Source organism: Chanodichthys erythropterus, chromosome 15, assembly GCF_024489055.1.
Source record: "Chanodichthys erythropterus isolate Z2021 chromosome 15, ASM2448905v1, whole genome shotgun sequence".
NCBI lineage: Eukaryota > Metazoa > Chordata > Actinopteri > Cypriniformes > Xenocyprididae > Chanodichthys > Chanodichthys erythropterus.
This window is the reverse complement of record NC_090235.1, coordinates 11,891,164-11,906,092: the sequence shown is the minus strand read 5'-3', so window position 1 is coordinate 11,906,092 and position 14,929 is coordinate 11,891,164. Positions and strand designations below refer to the sequence as shown.

Here is a 14,929-nt window from a genome sequence, read left to right as displayed (position 1 = left end):
ATCATCCACTTTAGAACAATTAAAACAAACTATATGCACTATTAGAGATAATAACCCTGTGATATATGGTGTCATCTACAGTAGATAGATCTCAAAAAAGCCATTTTAACCATTCAGGATTTGATCTTTGACCTTTGAATCTGACACATGTATACTCTTTGTGTGAGACTGTTTTTTTAATGATAACAAAAGTGCCAAGTGGTGATGCGTATTTATCTTTATATAGTAGTAAAAAGAACAAAAGCAGAATTCTCCTAATATACATCACTTTGGGAGAAAGGGGTAGGGAATTATTATATTGTTTTTTTTTTTAAATAAAATTAAACATTTGGCACATCAATAATGCACTGATGGGTTAAAACTCAAAAATGTGACCATTTTTAATCATCCCTACTCACAGAAACGTCTTCAGTTCATAATGTGGATCACCCTGCAGGTCAGATAGCCGATTCACTCCTGATGCTCCTAGTTTATTCCATGACAGATTCAGATGTCTCAGGTGTGAGGGGTTTGATCTCAGAGCTGAAGCCAGAGCTGCACAACCTCCATTTGTGACACCACAATCAGTCAACCTGTAGAGAACAATGACACTCTGGATGGACAGAGAAATGCTATTCAGTCATATCTAGACTACTCATCTCTGATGGCCAATAACCAGGAACCATGTTCAACAGCAAACTCACAAACCACACATGTTTTTTTAAAACAGCTTATAAGCTTGACAACATCTCTAAAAAATAAAGAGACTCACATGTGTTGTGTGTGAGTCATTTTTGTTACAGAGATTTTTCTCTCCATTTATACTTGGTACATTTCCTGACTTGGATAAAACTTTACAGATGATCCTACATCTATGTCAGAACTGCTACAACTATAAACTATTTCTGAATATTACTTTGTGAGTATCTCTGTGTGTGTGTGAGACTCTCAGAGAGATGATTTACCACAGTATCTCCAGTTTACAGTGAGGATCCTTGAGTCCATCAGAGAGCAGATTCACTCCTAACACTCCTAGTTTATTCAGTGACAGATCCAGTTCTCTCAGGTGTGAGGGGTTTGATCTCAGATCTGAAGCCAGAGCAGCACAACCTTCATCTGTGACTCCACAATCCCTCAATCTGTGGAGAACAATGACACTCTTCAGTCTCTCAGTTCAGGATCTACAGCTCAGATAAACATGAACCTCACAATCAAAAAAAAGAGAGACTTAATCCACGGCACAATTAACAGGTCCAGTTTAAGGTGAGAATCGCTTCTGCATGGTGCTTCAGGGTGTTCATTTTAATATCTTTAAAAAATTTTAATCTTTAGATTTTTCATGTGAGTTACACAAAATCTAAAGGAGAAAAAAACTGAAAAGCTTTTGCAAGATATGAATCAGAAAATATTGTACATGTTAATAATTCATTGTATCTGGAATGGTCTGGAATTGATGAACCATGTTCAACAGCAAACCACATTTTTGCAAAACGGCTTATTATCACCTTCACAACATCTCAAAGGAATAATGAGACTCGCCTGTACTGTGTGTGTGTGAGGTGTTTTTATTACAGTGATTTGTTTCTCCTTTTTGCACATGGTAAATTTCCTGACAAGTCGATAAAACTCTACAGATGATCCTACATCCATGTCAGAACTGCGATAACTATAAACTATCTGTGAATACTTCTGTGGCGAGGGGGCATGGTAATGTGAAGTCTGCAGTGGGAGAACGGGTGTGGAGATGAGTGGGGATAAGGAGGACAAGTACATGAAAACTAACATCTGTTTGTGTCAGCTCCAATAGCCTCGTGGGCAGTGTGCCAACAAATAGCGCCGTCGCACTTCAGGCCACCTGAGTTCGAGTCCTGGCTCGTGGACTTTACCTGATCCAACCCCCTTCTCTCTCTCTCCAACTTTTCTTACTGTTTTTTAAAAAAAATAACACCTGTCTGTTTATAGTGATTGGAGGAGAGATGGGATATAAGCACCCCCACAGATCTGGGACAGGAAGAGAGAGATGCCTGACATCTTCATCCTTCTTTGATTGATTTTCTTTGTGAGTACAAGTGTGTGTGTGTGACTTTCAGAGAGATGATTTACCTCAGTATCTCCAGTTTACAGTGAGGATCCTTTAGTCCATCAGAGAGCAGATTCACTCCTGATGCTCCTAGTTCATTCCATGACAGATCCAGTTCTCTCAGTTGTGAGTCGTTTGATCTCAGAGCTGAAGCCAGAGCAGCACAACCTTCATCTGTGACACCACAATCCCTCAACCTGTATAGAAAAATTATGCCCTTCAGTCTCTCAGTTCAGGATCTACAGCTCAGATAAGCAGATACTTCTCAATCAGAAAGAGAGATTTAATCCATGGCATGATTAACAGGTCCAGTTTATGGTGAGACCCACTTCTGCATGGTGCTTCAGGGGGTTCATTTCAATATCATTAAAACAATTTAATATTTAGAATTTTATGCAAGTTCCACAAAATCTTCAACACATCTGAATGAGAAAAATACTGAAAAAAACATACTGAAAAACTTTGGTAAGATATAAATCAGAAAATATTGTACATGTTAATAATTCATTGTATTTGTTGACAATTGACCCACAGATTTTCTATATAGCCATGCTAGTTTTATCTCATATTTCTTCTCATTTAATAAGATATTCCAGTAAGATCATTTTATTGCAATTTGAGATTTGATTTTGTCATATTTCTACCACATTTTGTGTAGTCCATCAATTAGCTAGCAGTTTCCTTTTGAATATTAATGAGCCTTTCACTGTCCTGCTATGAAGTTTGGAAAAAGTGCATTCCTCAAAAAGTACTGAATATGTGTATGTATTGTATAGTACAGTGGTTCCCAAATCTGTCCTGGAGGACCCCTGGCCCTGCACATTTTGTATGTCTCCCTATTTCTGACACACCCATTTCAGGTCTTGCTGTCTCTACTAATGAGCACATGAGTTGAATCAGGTGTGATAGATGAGGGAGACATACAAAATGTGCAGGGCTGGGGGTCCTCCAGGACATGTTTGGGAACCACTGGTATAGTGTATAGTGTATCTGTAATATTGCTTTCAGAGCAGGAATTGATTAATAGAATCAATAGTACTCTGAAGTAAAAGCACTTCTGAAAATAATGAGCATCCACATTGGTCTTACATTTTCAGTCTGCCTTTTTAAGGGTAAACACAACACATATGTGAACTGGCAGAAATTGGGTTTGACACTCCTGATTTATTTGATAAGCAGACGTGTAACAATTTACAGTCAGGCTCCACTTTTCCATATTAGGTTGCAAATGACACACAAACGTATTTTTCATATAAACCACAGGTGATATCTGGATGGACATAAAAATGTTATTCAGCCATATCTAGACTCCTTGTCTCTGAAGGGCAACAACCATCTGAAACTGAGGAACCACGTTCAACAGCAAACTCACAAACCACATGTGTTTGTAAAACAGCTTATTATCACCTTCATAATATCTATAAGGAAGAATGAGACTTGCCTGTGTTGTGTGTGAGTCTTTTTTGTAACAGTGATTTATCTCTCCTTTGTGCACTTGGTAAATTTCCTGACTTGTGGATAAAACTCTACAGAGGATCCTACATCCATATCAGAACTGCCACAACTATAAACTATTTATGAATATTTATTTTTGAGTACAAGTGTGTGTGACTCAGAGAGATGATTTACCTCAGTATCTCCAGTTCACAGTGATGATCCTTCAGTCCTTTAGAGAGCAGATTCACTCCTGATGCTCCTAGTTTATTCCATGACAGATCTAGTTTTTTCAGGTGTGAGGGGTTTGATCTCAGAGCTGAAGCCAGAGCAGCACAACCTTCATCTGTGACACCACAATACCTCAACCTGTACAAAATAACGGCACTCTTCAGTCTCTCAGTTCAAGATCTACAGCTCAGATAAGCAGGAACTTCACAACTGGAAAGAAAGACTTAATCAACAACATAATTAACAGGTCCAGTCTAAGGTGAGACCAGCTTCTACATGGTGCTGGAAGAGGTTCATTTTATTATTATTCACAATAAATGTAAGATTTTTTAGTAAGCCAAATTCATCAACAAAACAAAACATTCAAATCAATGTTTCATGTCCATTTATTTTTTGTTTGGTAAGTAGCAGTGTAATAATTGGGATGATGTCCACTTTTATGCAGATGATACACAGTAATATTTTCTTAGATACTTAGAGATACTTAATATCTGAAATGACAGACAGAGAAATGCTATTCAGCCATATTTAGAATCCTCATCACTGAAGGCTAATAACCATCTGGAACTGAGGAACCATGTTCAACAGCAAATTCATAAACCACATGTTTTTGCAAAACAGCTTATGATCACCTTTTACAATATCTCTAAAGAATAACAGGACTCATCTGTGTTATGTTTGGCAACAGGGATTTGTCTCTCCTTTTTATACTTCCTTTGTATATTTCCTGACATGTAGATAAACCTCTACAGACAGATCTTATATCCATGTCAGAACTGCTACAACTATAAACGGTTTGTGAATATTTCTTTGTGAGTACAAATGTGTGCATGACTCTCAGAGAGATGTTTTACCTCAATATCTCCAGTTTACACTGAGGATCCTTCAGTCCATCAGAGAGCAGATTCACTCCTGATGCTCCTAGTTTATTCCATGATAGATCCAGTTCTTTCAGGTGTGAGGGGTTTGATCTCAGAGCTGAAGCCAGAGCAGCACGGCCTTCATCTCTGACACCACAGTCACTCAACCTATAGAGAACAATGACACTCTTCAGTCTCTCAGTTCAGCACTGTAAAAATCCTTTAATTTTAACAGAATAAACTGTCACCTGCAGTTGCCAGAATAATTCTGTTGAGATACAGTAACAATTTACAGAAACTGTAAATATGTGCCTTTTTTTTTATTGTAATTTTAAAAAAGGCACTGCTACTAAATTCTGTTTTGTACCTTTAACATGTATTGACAAGCACAATAATAGCACTCAGGTGAAGAAAAAATGTATCACATATGATGAATCAAAGTTCATCACAAGTAGCTTTTCCATTAGTTGAGAAAAATTCTAATATACTGTATATATAGTAGGTGCACTGTGTCATGAACACAAATACAAATCATGGTAACTAAGACAGTAAAATAATGCAATAAACATTAATTAAACAACATAAAATGTAACATAAAACCCTAATGTAGATAACTGATATGACTAAGATGAAACAGTATTAAAATAAAAAAAAACATCAATGTGAAGAATCACACAGGGAATTCTGGAAATGTCAGTTAATGGCTTTTCACTGTAAATTATAAGATGGTTTATCATTTTTACTTCCAAAAACATAACATTTAACAGTATTTAACTGTAAAATTGCATGAAATGTAAGGTTAAATCTATTACAGTTTTCCTTGTATATAGTAAGGGAAATTACTGTTAACCAATTAATAGGTTTAACAGTAGCATTTTTACAGTTTCATCTTTTACAGTTAAAATTACAATCATTATTTACAGTTCAGGGTCTGATTGACAGGTGCATTTTTAAGTGAAAACACAGCACTGATGTGAACCAGTAGAAATTCGGTTTGAAACTTCTGATTTATTTGATAAGCAGCTGTGTAACAATCAGGATAATCTACAGTAAGACTCCACTTTTCCACATACGTTTGCAAGTGATCCACAAATCGATTTTTCAATTAAAATACAGATATTTGATATCTGGATGGACAGAGAAATGCTATTCAGCCATATCTAGACTTCTCTGAAGGCTAGTAACCATCTGGAACTAAGGAATAGGGTGACCATCTTATTATTGTTTTGTTGCAGGACAGCAGATGGGATTTTGAGACAAATTTCAGTGGAAAAGAGAAATTTACTATTATTAGACTATGTAAATATTGATTTACATTAGATGGAAAGACATTGAAAATTAAATAAAAATGTAAACATTTCTGAGGGTCTAGTCTTTCCACCTGTTTGTTTCAGGTTTTTAATCAGGTCTCCTCTGATGGAGTATAATTATCTAGGTGAAAAACAGGGTGCTAGAAATGTGGACCTAGAATTGCAGCCTCCACTACTGCAGAATTATATTATTGGCTTAAGGAGGTTAATTTAAAAGTAAACCACAATAAATGTCAGAATCTTTTACATCATGTACCAGTGTGTGACTTCCAGAGTAATGATTTACCTCAGTCTCTCCAGTTTACAGTGAGGATTTTTCAGTCCATTAGAGAGAAGCTTCACTCCTGAGTCTCCTAGTTTATTTCCAGACAGATCCAGTTCTCTCAGGTGTGAAGAGTTTGATCTCAGAGCTGAAGCCAGAGCAGTACAACCTTCATCTGTGACACCACAATCACTCAACCTGTAGAGAACAATGACACTCTTCAGTCTCTTATTTGAGGATATACAGCTCAGATAAGCAGAAACTTCATAATCAGAAATAGAGACTTAATGCACAGCACTCGATTAACAGTTCCAGTCTAAGGTGAGACAGGCTTCTACATGGTGCTTGAGGAGTTTCATTTCAATATAATTAAAATATCAGAAAGTGACACATCTGTATATGAAAACATACAGAGAAAAAACATGTACTGAAAAACTTCTGTAAGACATGATTCAGCATTTTTGTATATTGTAAATTTTGATTCACATTGGAATATTTTATATTTTCTATTCACTGTTGATCCAGACTAAAGATTTCCCACATAGATGTGCTAGACTTAGTTCACCCTAAAAAGTTCAAAGGACACCCTGTTGAATTTCATGGTTTTCCTTATCAGGACATAACAAAAAAATCATCAAGTGCTTGGCAGGTCTTAAAATTGGGAAAATAAAACCTTAAATGAACAACAACACATGACATATCACAAAATGTCATCATTTATTTAGAAAAAATAAAGCCAAGATGGAAAAACCATGGATGACAAAGTCAGATTCAAATGCCTGTAGATCCACCTTTAGCAGCAATAACTTGAAGTAATCATTTTCTGTATGACTTTATCAGTCTGGCCACTTGAGAGTACATGAACAAAACAGGAAGTGTGCGGGAAGACTGTCCCAGGTCTGAAAAAATGGCAAAGCTCAGTGCTCATAATGCACACTAAGCGCCTTGTCATACACCCAGCTCAATGCAAAACCAGGTGCGAATTTCAGCTGACACAGTTATCATTTTCACGTCCAGTGCCATGTTGTTTAAATAGCTAATGCATTTGTGCTCATCTGTTCGCCTATGGGCATGCTGGTCTGAAAACGAGGTGTTTTCAGGTGCATTGCTGGCACGTTGCTATTTTGAGGCAACTGAAAATGACTGCACCCCTATCTGAGTGAGTCACTCTGCTTGTTACACTCACAGGGATGCACAGCAGCACACTAGGGCTGGTCTGAATAACATTTTTTTGAGCTTTGAAGCTTCGGTAGTAATCCACACAGAATATTCAAAGCTTTGGAGGGAGGGGGCTGAACATATTCTTCTCTCTAATAAAGGCAGTGCAACTAGTAGAAATATGGTGTGGCCTCTTTAAGACTTGAGTGATCCCGGTTGAACTGTCTGCATTGTATGTGTGACTTGAGCACTGTGTGTATGTTGGCTATTTCTGTTTTTCTGTTGTTATTTTATTTATTAAGTAATGCTGTGGATAGCATAAAATTTGCGACGGACAGTTACATGAGTTTCATGGGGAATAAAGTGCCAGTTGTGAAATGTCAATTCCCTTTATGAAATAAACTAGCTGAAAGCAGCGCCTCACGCGGACAGGGCTTATATGTTGCGAGAACGGACACTGCACTAGTGATACAAAACACAGGTCTGTTAAGAGCAATACTGTTAATAAGGTAGCCTAACATTTTTCTGGCAAACAAATCACTCCCAAATCAGAAATTAGCAGCACAGTAATTACTGTCACAGTTAAGAGTAGGCTATTTAAATAAAAGAAGAATGAATAATAAATGAACAAACTGTAATAAATAAAGAACACGCCGTCACAGTAAAATCTCACATTTGAGTTTTAACAAGCTCCTATATTTCGCAGTAGATTCATTTAGATTGATACTAAAGAGTAAAAAGGCTAATACATTTTGTTTCTATTATACTATTTTCCACAATGCAAAGCAACGCAGCTTAATCCAAAATACAAGCTCATGCAGTTGTGCGCTTCAGATAGAGAATACTCCAGTTGCAGTGAACAAATTAGTAGGATAAGAAGGCAAATATATTTAAGTATAACAAGGTTGGGTTCCTTCAACTGTCCATCCTATTAAAAATGGCTAGGCTATATAGAGAGGCTAAAGATAATTGTAAAAAAGAGTATTGTATTCACCAGATTTTATAGTGTAATATTCAGGCGTGAATGAGAATCATTTTGTGAAGGGGTGCCAGTTGTGCAGGAAAAACAAAAACAAAAACAAATATTCAAATCCCACAATTGAAAATCGAATACCAACCCACCAAACGAATATTCGATTATTCATATATTCCAGCCCTACAGCACACAAACATTTTTAAATATTAAAATTAAAATTAAAAGTATTTAAATTAATTAAAAGCTTGCAAATTCCATCATGTAAATAGCAAATCCGCTATGATGCAAGTGCAATTGGCTTTTAAAGGCAACTGGAGATGAGACTCTGCTTGGTTTATTGCATGTTACGCCCAAAACACACCCATGACACATTAAGAGACTAGGTACAACCCTTTTGGACCATTTTCCCCATTGTTAAACTAGCAAAAGAGGATTCGGACATACCCTAAGTGCACCTGCACCATACACTTCAAACCATATGCTTAGATCGTTAAAATAGGGCCCTAGATCCACAATGACTCTAATACTGCTTCAGTGCAGTATTTGTAGCTAAGCATATCTCATCATTACATTCAGGAACTCACATGGCCTGTTAAAAAAAAAAAAGACCTTCCAGGGGCTTTATTGGCACAGGGGCCTTTGCCAGTGATAATCTGCCCCTGTTGCCAGTAATGGAAATTGGTGAAAATATCCCCCTTTTGTTAAATTAGAAAACACATGCTAAAATCATAAATGCGATTGAGTTTTGTCAGTGTAGTGATTGTTGTCAGTGAAACTTACTGAAGTGATTTGGATTCTTTAACCACAGGCAGCAGCTTCTGAAGAACTTCATCTGCTGTATTTTGGGCTCCAATAAACTTTTTTAGATGAAAATCATCTATCCCCTTTTCTGGTGTCAGCAACACATAAACCAGAGCTGACCACTGTGAAGAGGAGAGTTTGGTTTTTCCTATTTTTCCAGATTTCATATAATCTTGGATCTCCTGCATCAGTGATTCATCACCCAGTTCATTCAGACAGTGGAACAGATTGATGGATCTCCCTGGAGAGGGATTCTCCCTGATCTTCCGTTTGATGTACTCAACTGTTTCATCTTTGCTGTAGGAACAGCTTTCTGTCTGTGTCAGTAGTTCTTGTAAAAGAGTCTGATTGGACTCCAATGAGAGACCCAGAAGGAAACGCAGGAAAAGATCTAGATGTCCATTCTTACTCTGTAAAGCCTCATCCACAGCTCTCTGATGCAGGCCAGATAATGGATTAAATGACACCCAGTACACATTTATGCAGTTGTTTGTAAGGGAGAGGTGTGTGTATAGAGCTGCTAGATGTTCCTGGATGCTCAGATGAACAAAGCAAAAGACTTTCCACTGATACAAGCCAAACTCCTCTCTGAAGATCTGAGTGCACAATCCTGAGTACACTGATGCTTCTGACACATTAATGCCACACTCTCTCAGGTCTTCTTCATAGAAGATCAGGTTGCCTTTTACAAGCTGCTTAAAAGCCAGTTTCCCCAGTTTGAGAATCATGTCTTCATCCTTCACTGTCTTCTCATAGTCCTTCTCACGTTTGATATTGGTCTGAATGATCAGGAAGTGTGTGTACATTTGAGTGAGAGTCTTGGGAATCTCTCCACTCTCTGCTTCACTGAACATCTTCTCTAGAACAGTGGCTGAGATCCAGCAGAACACTGGGATGTGGCACATGATGTAGAGGCTCCTTGATGACTTCAGGTGTGTGATGATTGTATTGGCTAGACTCTGATCACTGATTCTCTTCCTGAAGTATTCCTCCTTCTGTGGCTCGTTGAAGCCTCTTACCTCTGTCACTCGATGGAGACACTCAGAGGGGATGAGATCAGCTGCTGCTGGTCTGGAGGTGATCCAGATGAGAGCAGAGGGAAGCAGATTCCCTGCAATGAGATTCGTCAGCAGCACATCTACTGAGGCTGATTCAGATATATTACACAGTTTCACATTAAAATTCAGAGATAGACGACACTCATCCAGACCATCAAAGATGAACAAGACTTTATGTTCATTACTGGATATTTCCATTTCTTTGATTTTAGGGAAAAAGACAGAAAGAAGATCTGAAAGACTGAGCGTTTTGTCCTTCACCAAGTTGAGCTCTCGGAATGGAAGTGGAAATATGAGATGGATGTCCTGATTCTCTTTCCCTTCAGCCCAGTCCACAACGAACTTCTGCACAGAGACTGTTTTTCCAATGCCAGCAACTCCCTTTGTCAGAACAGTTCTGATGGATTTGCCTTGTTCAGGTAAAGGTCTAAAGATGTCATTGCATTTGATTGGTGTGTCCTCTGTTGCTGCTCTCCTGGATTGTGATTCAATCTGTCTCACCTCATGCTCTTTATTGATCTCTCCACTTTCACTTTCTGTGATGTAGAGCTCTGTGTAGATCTCATTCAGGAGTGTTGGGTTTCCCTGCTTTGCTGTTCCTTCATACAGACACTGAAACTTCTTCAGAAGATTTGATTTCAATCTACTTTTGATCAGTTGAGTGACAAATGAAAGATTAAAACAACAAATTACAACAAATTAAAGTGGTTTGTGATAAAATACATAAACAATATCACACTTCAATCATGCTGTTGCTTGGAATATTAGCATGGCAGTGATTCATTTCCATGAGCTGTGCTGATATTCAGACCTACAGAATTATATAATGAGAGTGTGATGTCGCTTTTATACAAAAGTTAAATAAACAACAAATGATTGAACCTCATTCACATTCAGAAATTGAGTGAGTCTGTCTAGACTGAAAAGTTGTACCTGAGATCATCTGGCTTTTCCATAGACCAGTCTCTCTTCATGGACACACAGCTGGACTCCGGTCGGTTTGATCTCTGCCTGTGGAATTTAATTTAATTGTAAGGAGATTTTTAAAATATATTTTATTTATTTACCTGTGGATAAACCTCAAACAGAGAATCAATCCATGTCTTTATTTTTTTACCATTGATCTTTAATCTGCTAAACAACGTGGCCACTCTACGTGAAAATGAAACTGCATCAGGCTGAAACTAGCAAAAAACACTTGTGTTGTGCCTGCCGTTGCATTGGGTCTGGATGTATGATTGGGCCCTTTCTATTGCAAGACTTTATAATAGTACAAGTCAGGGTTACTGAATTTTTTAAATGGCCATTTCAGTATTTTGATAACTGGATATTTGCCAAATTCAGCCCTGCATGCATTTTGTCTTTCTGTCTAACAAAGATTTTGTACCTCAGATAAGTGGATGTGTGTCTTCCCTCAAATTTTAGTGGCAGTTTTAGAGAGTTTTCACTCTTCACGGACAAACAGCTGGGCTCTGGTGAGTTTGATCTCTGACTGTGACTTTTTATTGAATAGAATAGAGACAACAAAATAGAGACAAGAATTCATATATTATATTTTACATGTACATAACCCTAACATAGAGACTATATCTGTCTGTTGTACCTCAGATCAGTCAATGTGCATGTTTCCTTAAATCTTTCTGGCTCTTTTATAGATGTATCACTCTTCATGGACACACAGCTGGGCTCCAGTGGTTTCGATCTCTGACTGGGAAATTTAGTTCAATACAATAGAGACAAGAATTCATTCCATGCACAGTATAATGAATTTTACATGTAGATGGAGAAGAGCTTCAGAAATGTTGATCACACTGCACAAGAATCATGTCACCCATCTGTCCATTTATTTAGTGATAGATCTGGGCTCTTTTAGATAGTGTATAATATAAGGTAGTGCAAATAGAGCTAATGTAAAACACTCAAGGTCTAAATTATATCTCAGCACCAGAATATGTGTGACAACAACTCACATTTCCTTATTAAGACTTTGACATACCTGCATCCTGGAGAAAAATCTCCATTGCTGAATGTTTGTGTGGTCTCCATTATTTATTCAGTCTTTATGGAGCTGCACGGGTAAGTCTGATGAGTCAGAAACACTGATTCAGTTACGTCCTGAGACGTATTGTGTACTGTATATGTGTTTTGCTCTTCCTGTCTCGCTCTCTTTCTTTCTCTCTCTTTCTCTTTCTCTTTTTCTCTTGTTTTTTCTTTCATAGGATTGGATTCTACCAAAGTGATCTTTGGATCTGATTGGTGCTAATGGGACCAGGGAGCAGCAATAAAAGGATCTGAAAGGCCTGAAGAGGGAGCCCTGCTCAATTTATTTCCTGTTGTTTAATTGCACATGTGTGTTTGCTGCAGCGTGTTGTTGCTGTTAAGCCGAGTTCAGACTGCACGATTTTAGCCCCGATTTTGTGCGAAAAATTTTAGCCCCTGCAGTGTGAAAAGTGTTCTGACTGAAAACTACATCGGCGATGACCAACAGCCAATGAGAGAGCAAGATACAGAGCAGCTGGGAGTTCGGGGAGGAGTTATAGACCACAATATCAGCAAGCATGGCTTTGTTTCAGATAAACATTACAATTCTATCAAACAGAAACAAAGCACAAACATTTGCTTGACCATCCGCAACAGCAGCACATTGAAAAGTTATTTATTTACCTCCAACTCTCGTTGCAGAACACACAATCCACAGTCTCCCCAACCATTTCCTCCATATTCTTCTTTTCTTTTTCTTGTTTTCGCTGCAAATCAGCACACAGGCAATTCGTATTGCAAGCTTCTTGCGGGCTACCGTTTTTAATAATAATAATAATAATAACTCTTATTCTTGCACGCGTGATATTGCGTTGTTTCCTTGTCACATCTCGCGTGTGTTTGGTTGTGAAACGTAGTTTGTGTGCCAGACAGAGTTGTCGGCGATGCTTCCTATTGTAAAGTCATGCAGTGTGAAACCTTCTATCGCCAATCCATCGTGCAGTATGAACACAGCAGCGACTAAATACTGGCCAAGATAGTCATGCAGTGTGAAAAGAACAGTGACCCGACTACTATTTTTGGGTTTGAGTTAATAAGTTGTTGTCAATCTCATTTCCCTTGAGAGTTAGGGTAATTTATTGTATTTTCTTTTCTTTTCTTTTCTTTTTTTTTGTTAGGGAACTAAGGTTTTTCTGTTAGGAGTTTTTGGATTGTTTGTTGTTTTGGCCTTTGCTCACCCCTGAAGTTGTGTTTTCACTTGTGGTTTTGTAAATGAATGTGTACAAAGGATCTTTGATTTCAATTGCAGTTTGTTGCGGCCTCACCCTAGACGAGGTCGTAACACAATTTACTTGAATATTTTCCCAACTTGTTTGCTGGTTAATAAAAGAAAAGAAAATTATTTGCTAAACCTTTTATTTAAATGTTTAATCAAAATGCTTAAAATTAAATTAAATGTGAAATGTTTTTTTTCTTATAAGTGATTTTCTGAAATCATATTTCTGTAAATATGATAAATAAATCAAATAAACATATGTACAAAATTAAAACTCTTTTTTTTTGTTTGTTTTTGGTTTCTAGTAGTAGTAGTAGTAATAGCTTATTGTCATTCCATAACATGCAGTGCATGAAAGTATCCTGACGTGTGTACCGGACAATGTCTATATAATTATATGAATGAATATAAATATATAATTAAAACAAAAATTGCATAATTTGTATAATTTGAGACATGAGGCAAAAAAGAAAATTAAAAATATAATAATAATAATAATAAATAAAAATAACAAAACCTTCCCAGACTTTAAAGTAAAAAATATTACAACACATTTGTGATCTAAATATGTAAACTTTTTGTTTGTTTCATATTATATTCATTTTTAGTTGTGGTTTTTAGAATATTGTGGCAATTAAAAGGGTCTTACTGAAACAATTATTAAAATTGAAATTTATGCATAGACGTAAAGAACGTGTCCAACAAAAAGATATAAGATCAATAAATGTATTTTTTTAAGTACTTCATGTTTAGTTATTTTACTTACTTTAAGAAAGTATATAATAGTTACCTAAGTTAATGAGGAAGTCACTCAAATGCGGCTCACCTGACTAATGCTCACTCACCTGACTAATGCTCACTCACCTTGATCAAAATGTTACTGTAGTTTACAACAGATTCCCAACATGTTCATGGTTTCCCATTGTTTTTCACCATCCAATTCCTGCATCGGCAGCTAGAAAGATTCTATAATATGTACTATAAAAAACCTTAATTTTTGTTATTATTATTTAAAGAATCTTATTACATCCTGGTGTAAAATGGCACAAAATCAAACTCTGAAAATGTTTTCACTTCTGCTAGCAAAGTTGCCAAACTCGTTTGAAGACAAATAGCCAGCACATCCAGTTAATCAACAGTTCAGTAATGAGAGCAAAAGATGTCACGCTTTGCTAAGTGTGGTGTATGAAAAAGCGCAAAGAGAACTATTTAGGCAACTGCTGAAAACATTAACTAATTAAATTAGTAACCATGGTAACAAATTAATGAAGTAACTCAGGTAGGGTGCTGGTGAAAACAGAAAACAAAGTCCAAACACAATGAACTGTTACAAGAGACTAGTACAAATGAATTTTTATTAAAGAACATGCCTAATCAGAATATTGAATCGTCTGGAGTCACAATGTGAATTGTGGTTAAATATATCCCAGTTTCTGTTACTAAAAAGTTTGAAAACAAGCAGCATTTTCATAATTACAGCAAAAGTACAATGTTGTTAAACAATGGGCGGCCCTCAAGTCAAAA

General features: G+C 36.9%; 1 protein-coding gene across 1 annotated transcript; it reads right to left on the bottom strand.

The window, feature by feature from the left end:
* Nucleotides 1–365: 365 nt before the first annotated feature.
* On the bottom strand, nucleotides 366–12,195 carry LOC137037144 (NACHT, LRR and PYD domains-containing protein 12-like). Its single transcript, XM_067410965.1, has 9 exons — nucleotides 12,146–12,195; nucleotides 11,083–11,160; nucleotides 9,071–10,819; nucleotides 6,181–6,354; nucleotides 4,579–4,752; nucleotides 3,689–3,862; nucleotides 2,083–2,256; nucleotides 945–1,118; nucleotides 366–572 (listed from the first exon to the last, which is right to left on the bottom strand). Exons 1-9 carry the CDS (start codon nucleotides 12,193–12,195, stop codon nucleotides 395–397), a joined length of 2,925 nt encoding a protein of 974 aa, XP_067267066.1. The 3' UTR covers nucleotides 366–394.
* Nucleotides 12,196–14,929: the final 2,734 nt, after the last annotated feature.

Excerpts from the sequence above, each read along its gene's own strand:
- LOC137037144 (XM_067410965.1), bottom strand. The coding sequence starts at position 12,195 with ATGGAGACCACACAAACATTCAGCAATGGAGATTTTTCTCCAGGATGC. Across the intron at positions 11,161-12,145 it reads GATTTTTCTCCAGGATGCAG|GCAGAGATCAAACCGACCGG; the intron begins GTATGTCAAAGT and ends TAAATTCCACAG. Across the intron at positions 3,863-4,578 it reads TGTAAACTGGAGATATTGAG|GTTGAGGTATTGTGGTGTCA; the intron begins GTAAAACATCTC and ends TATTTTGTACAG.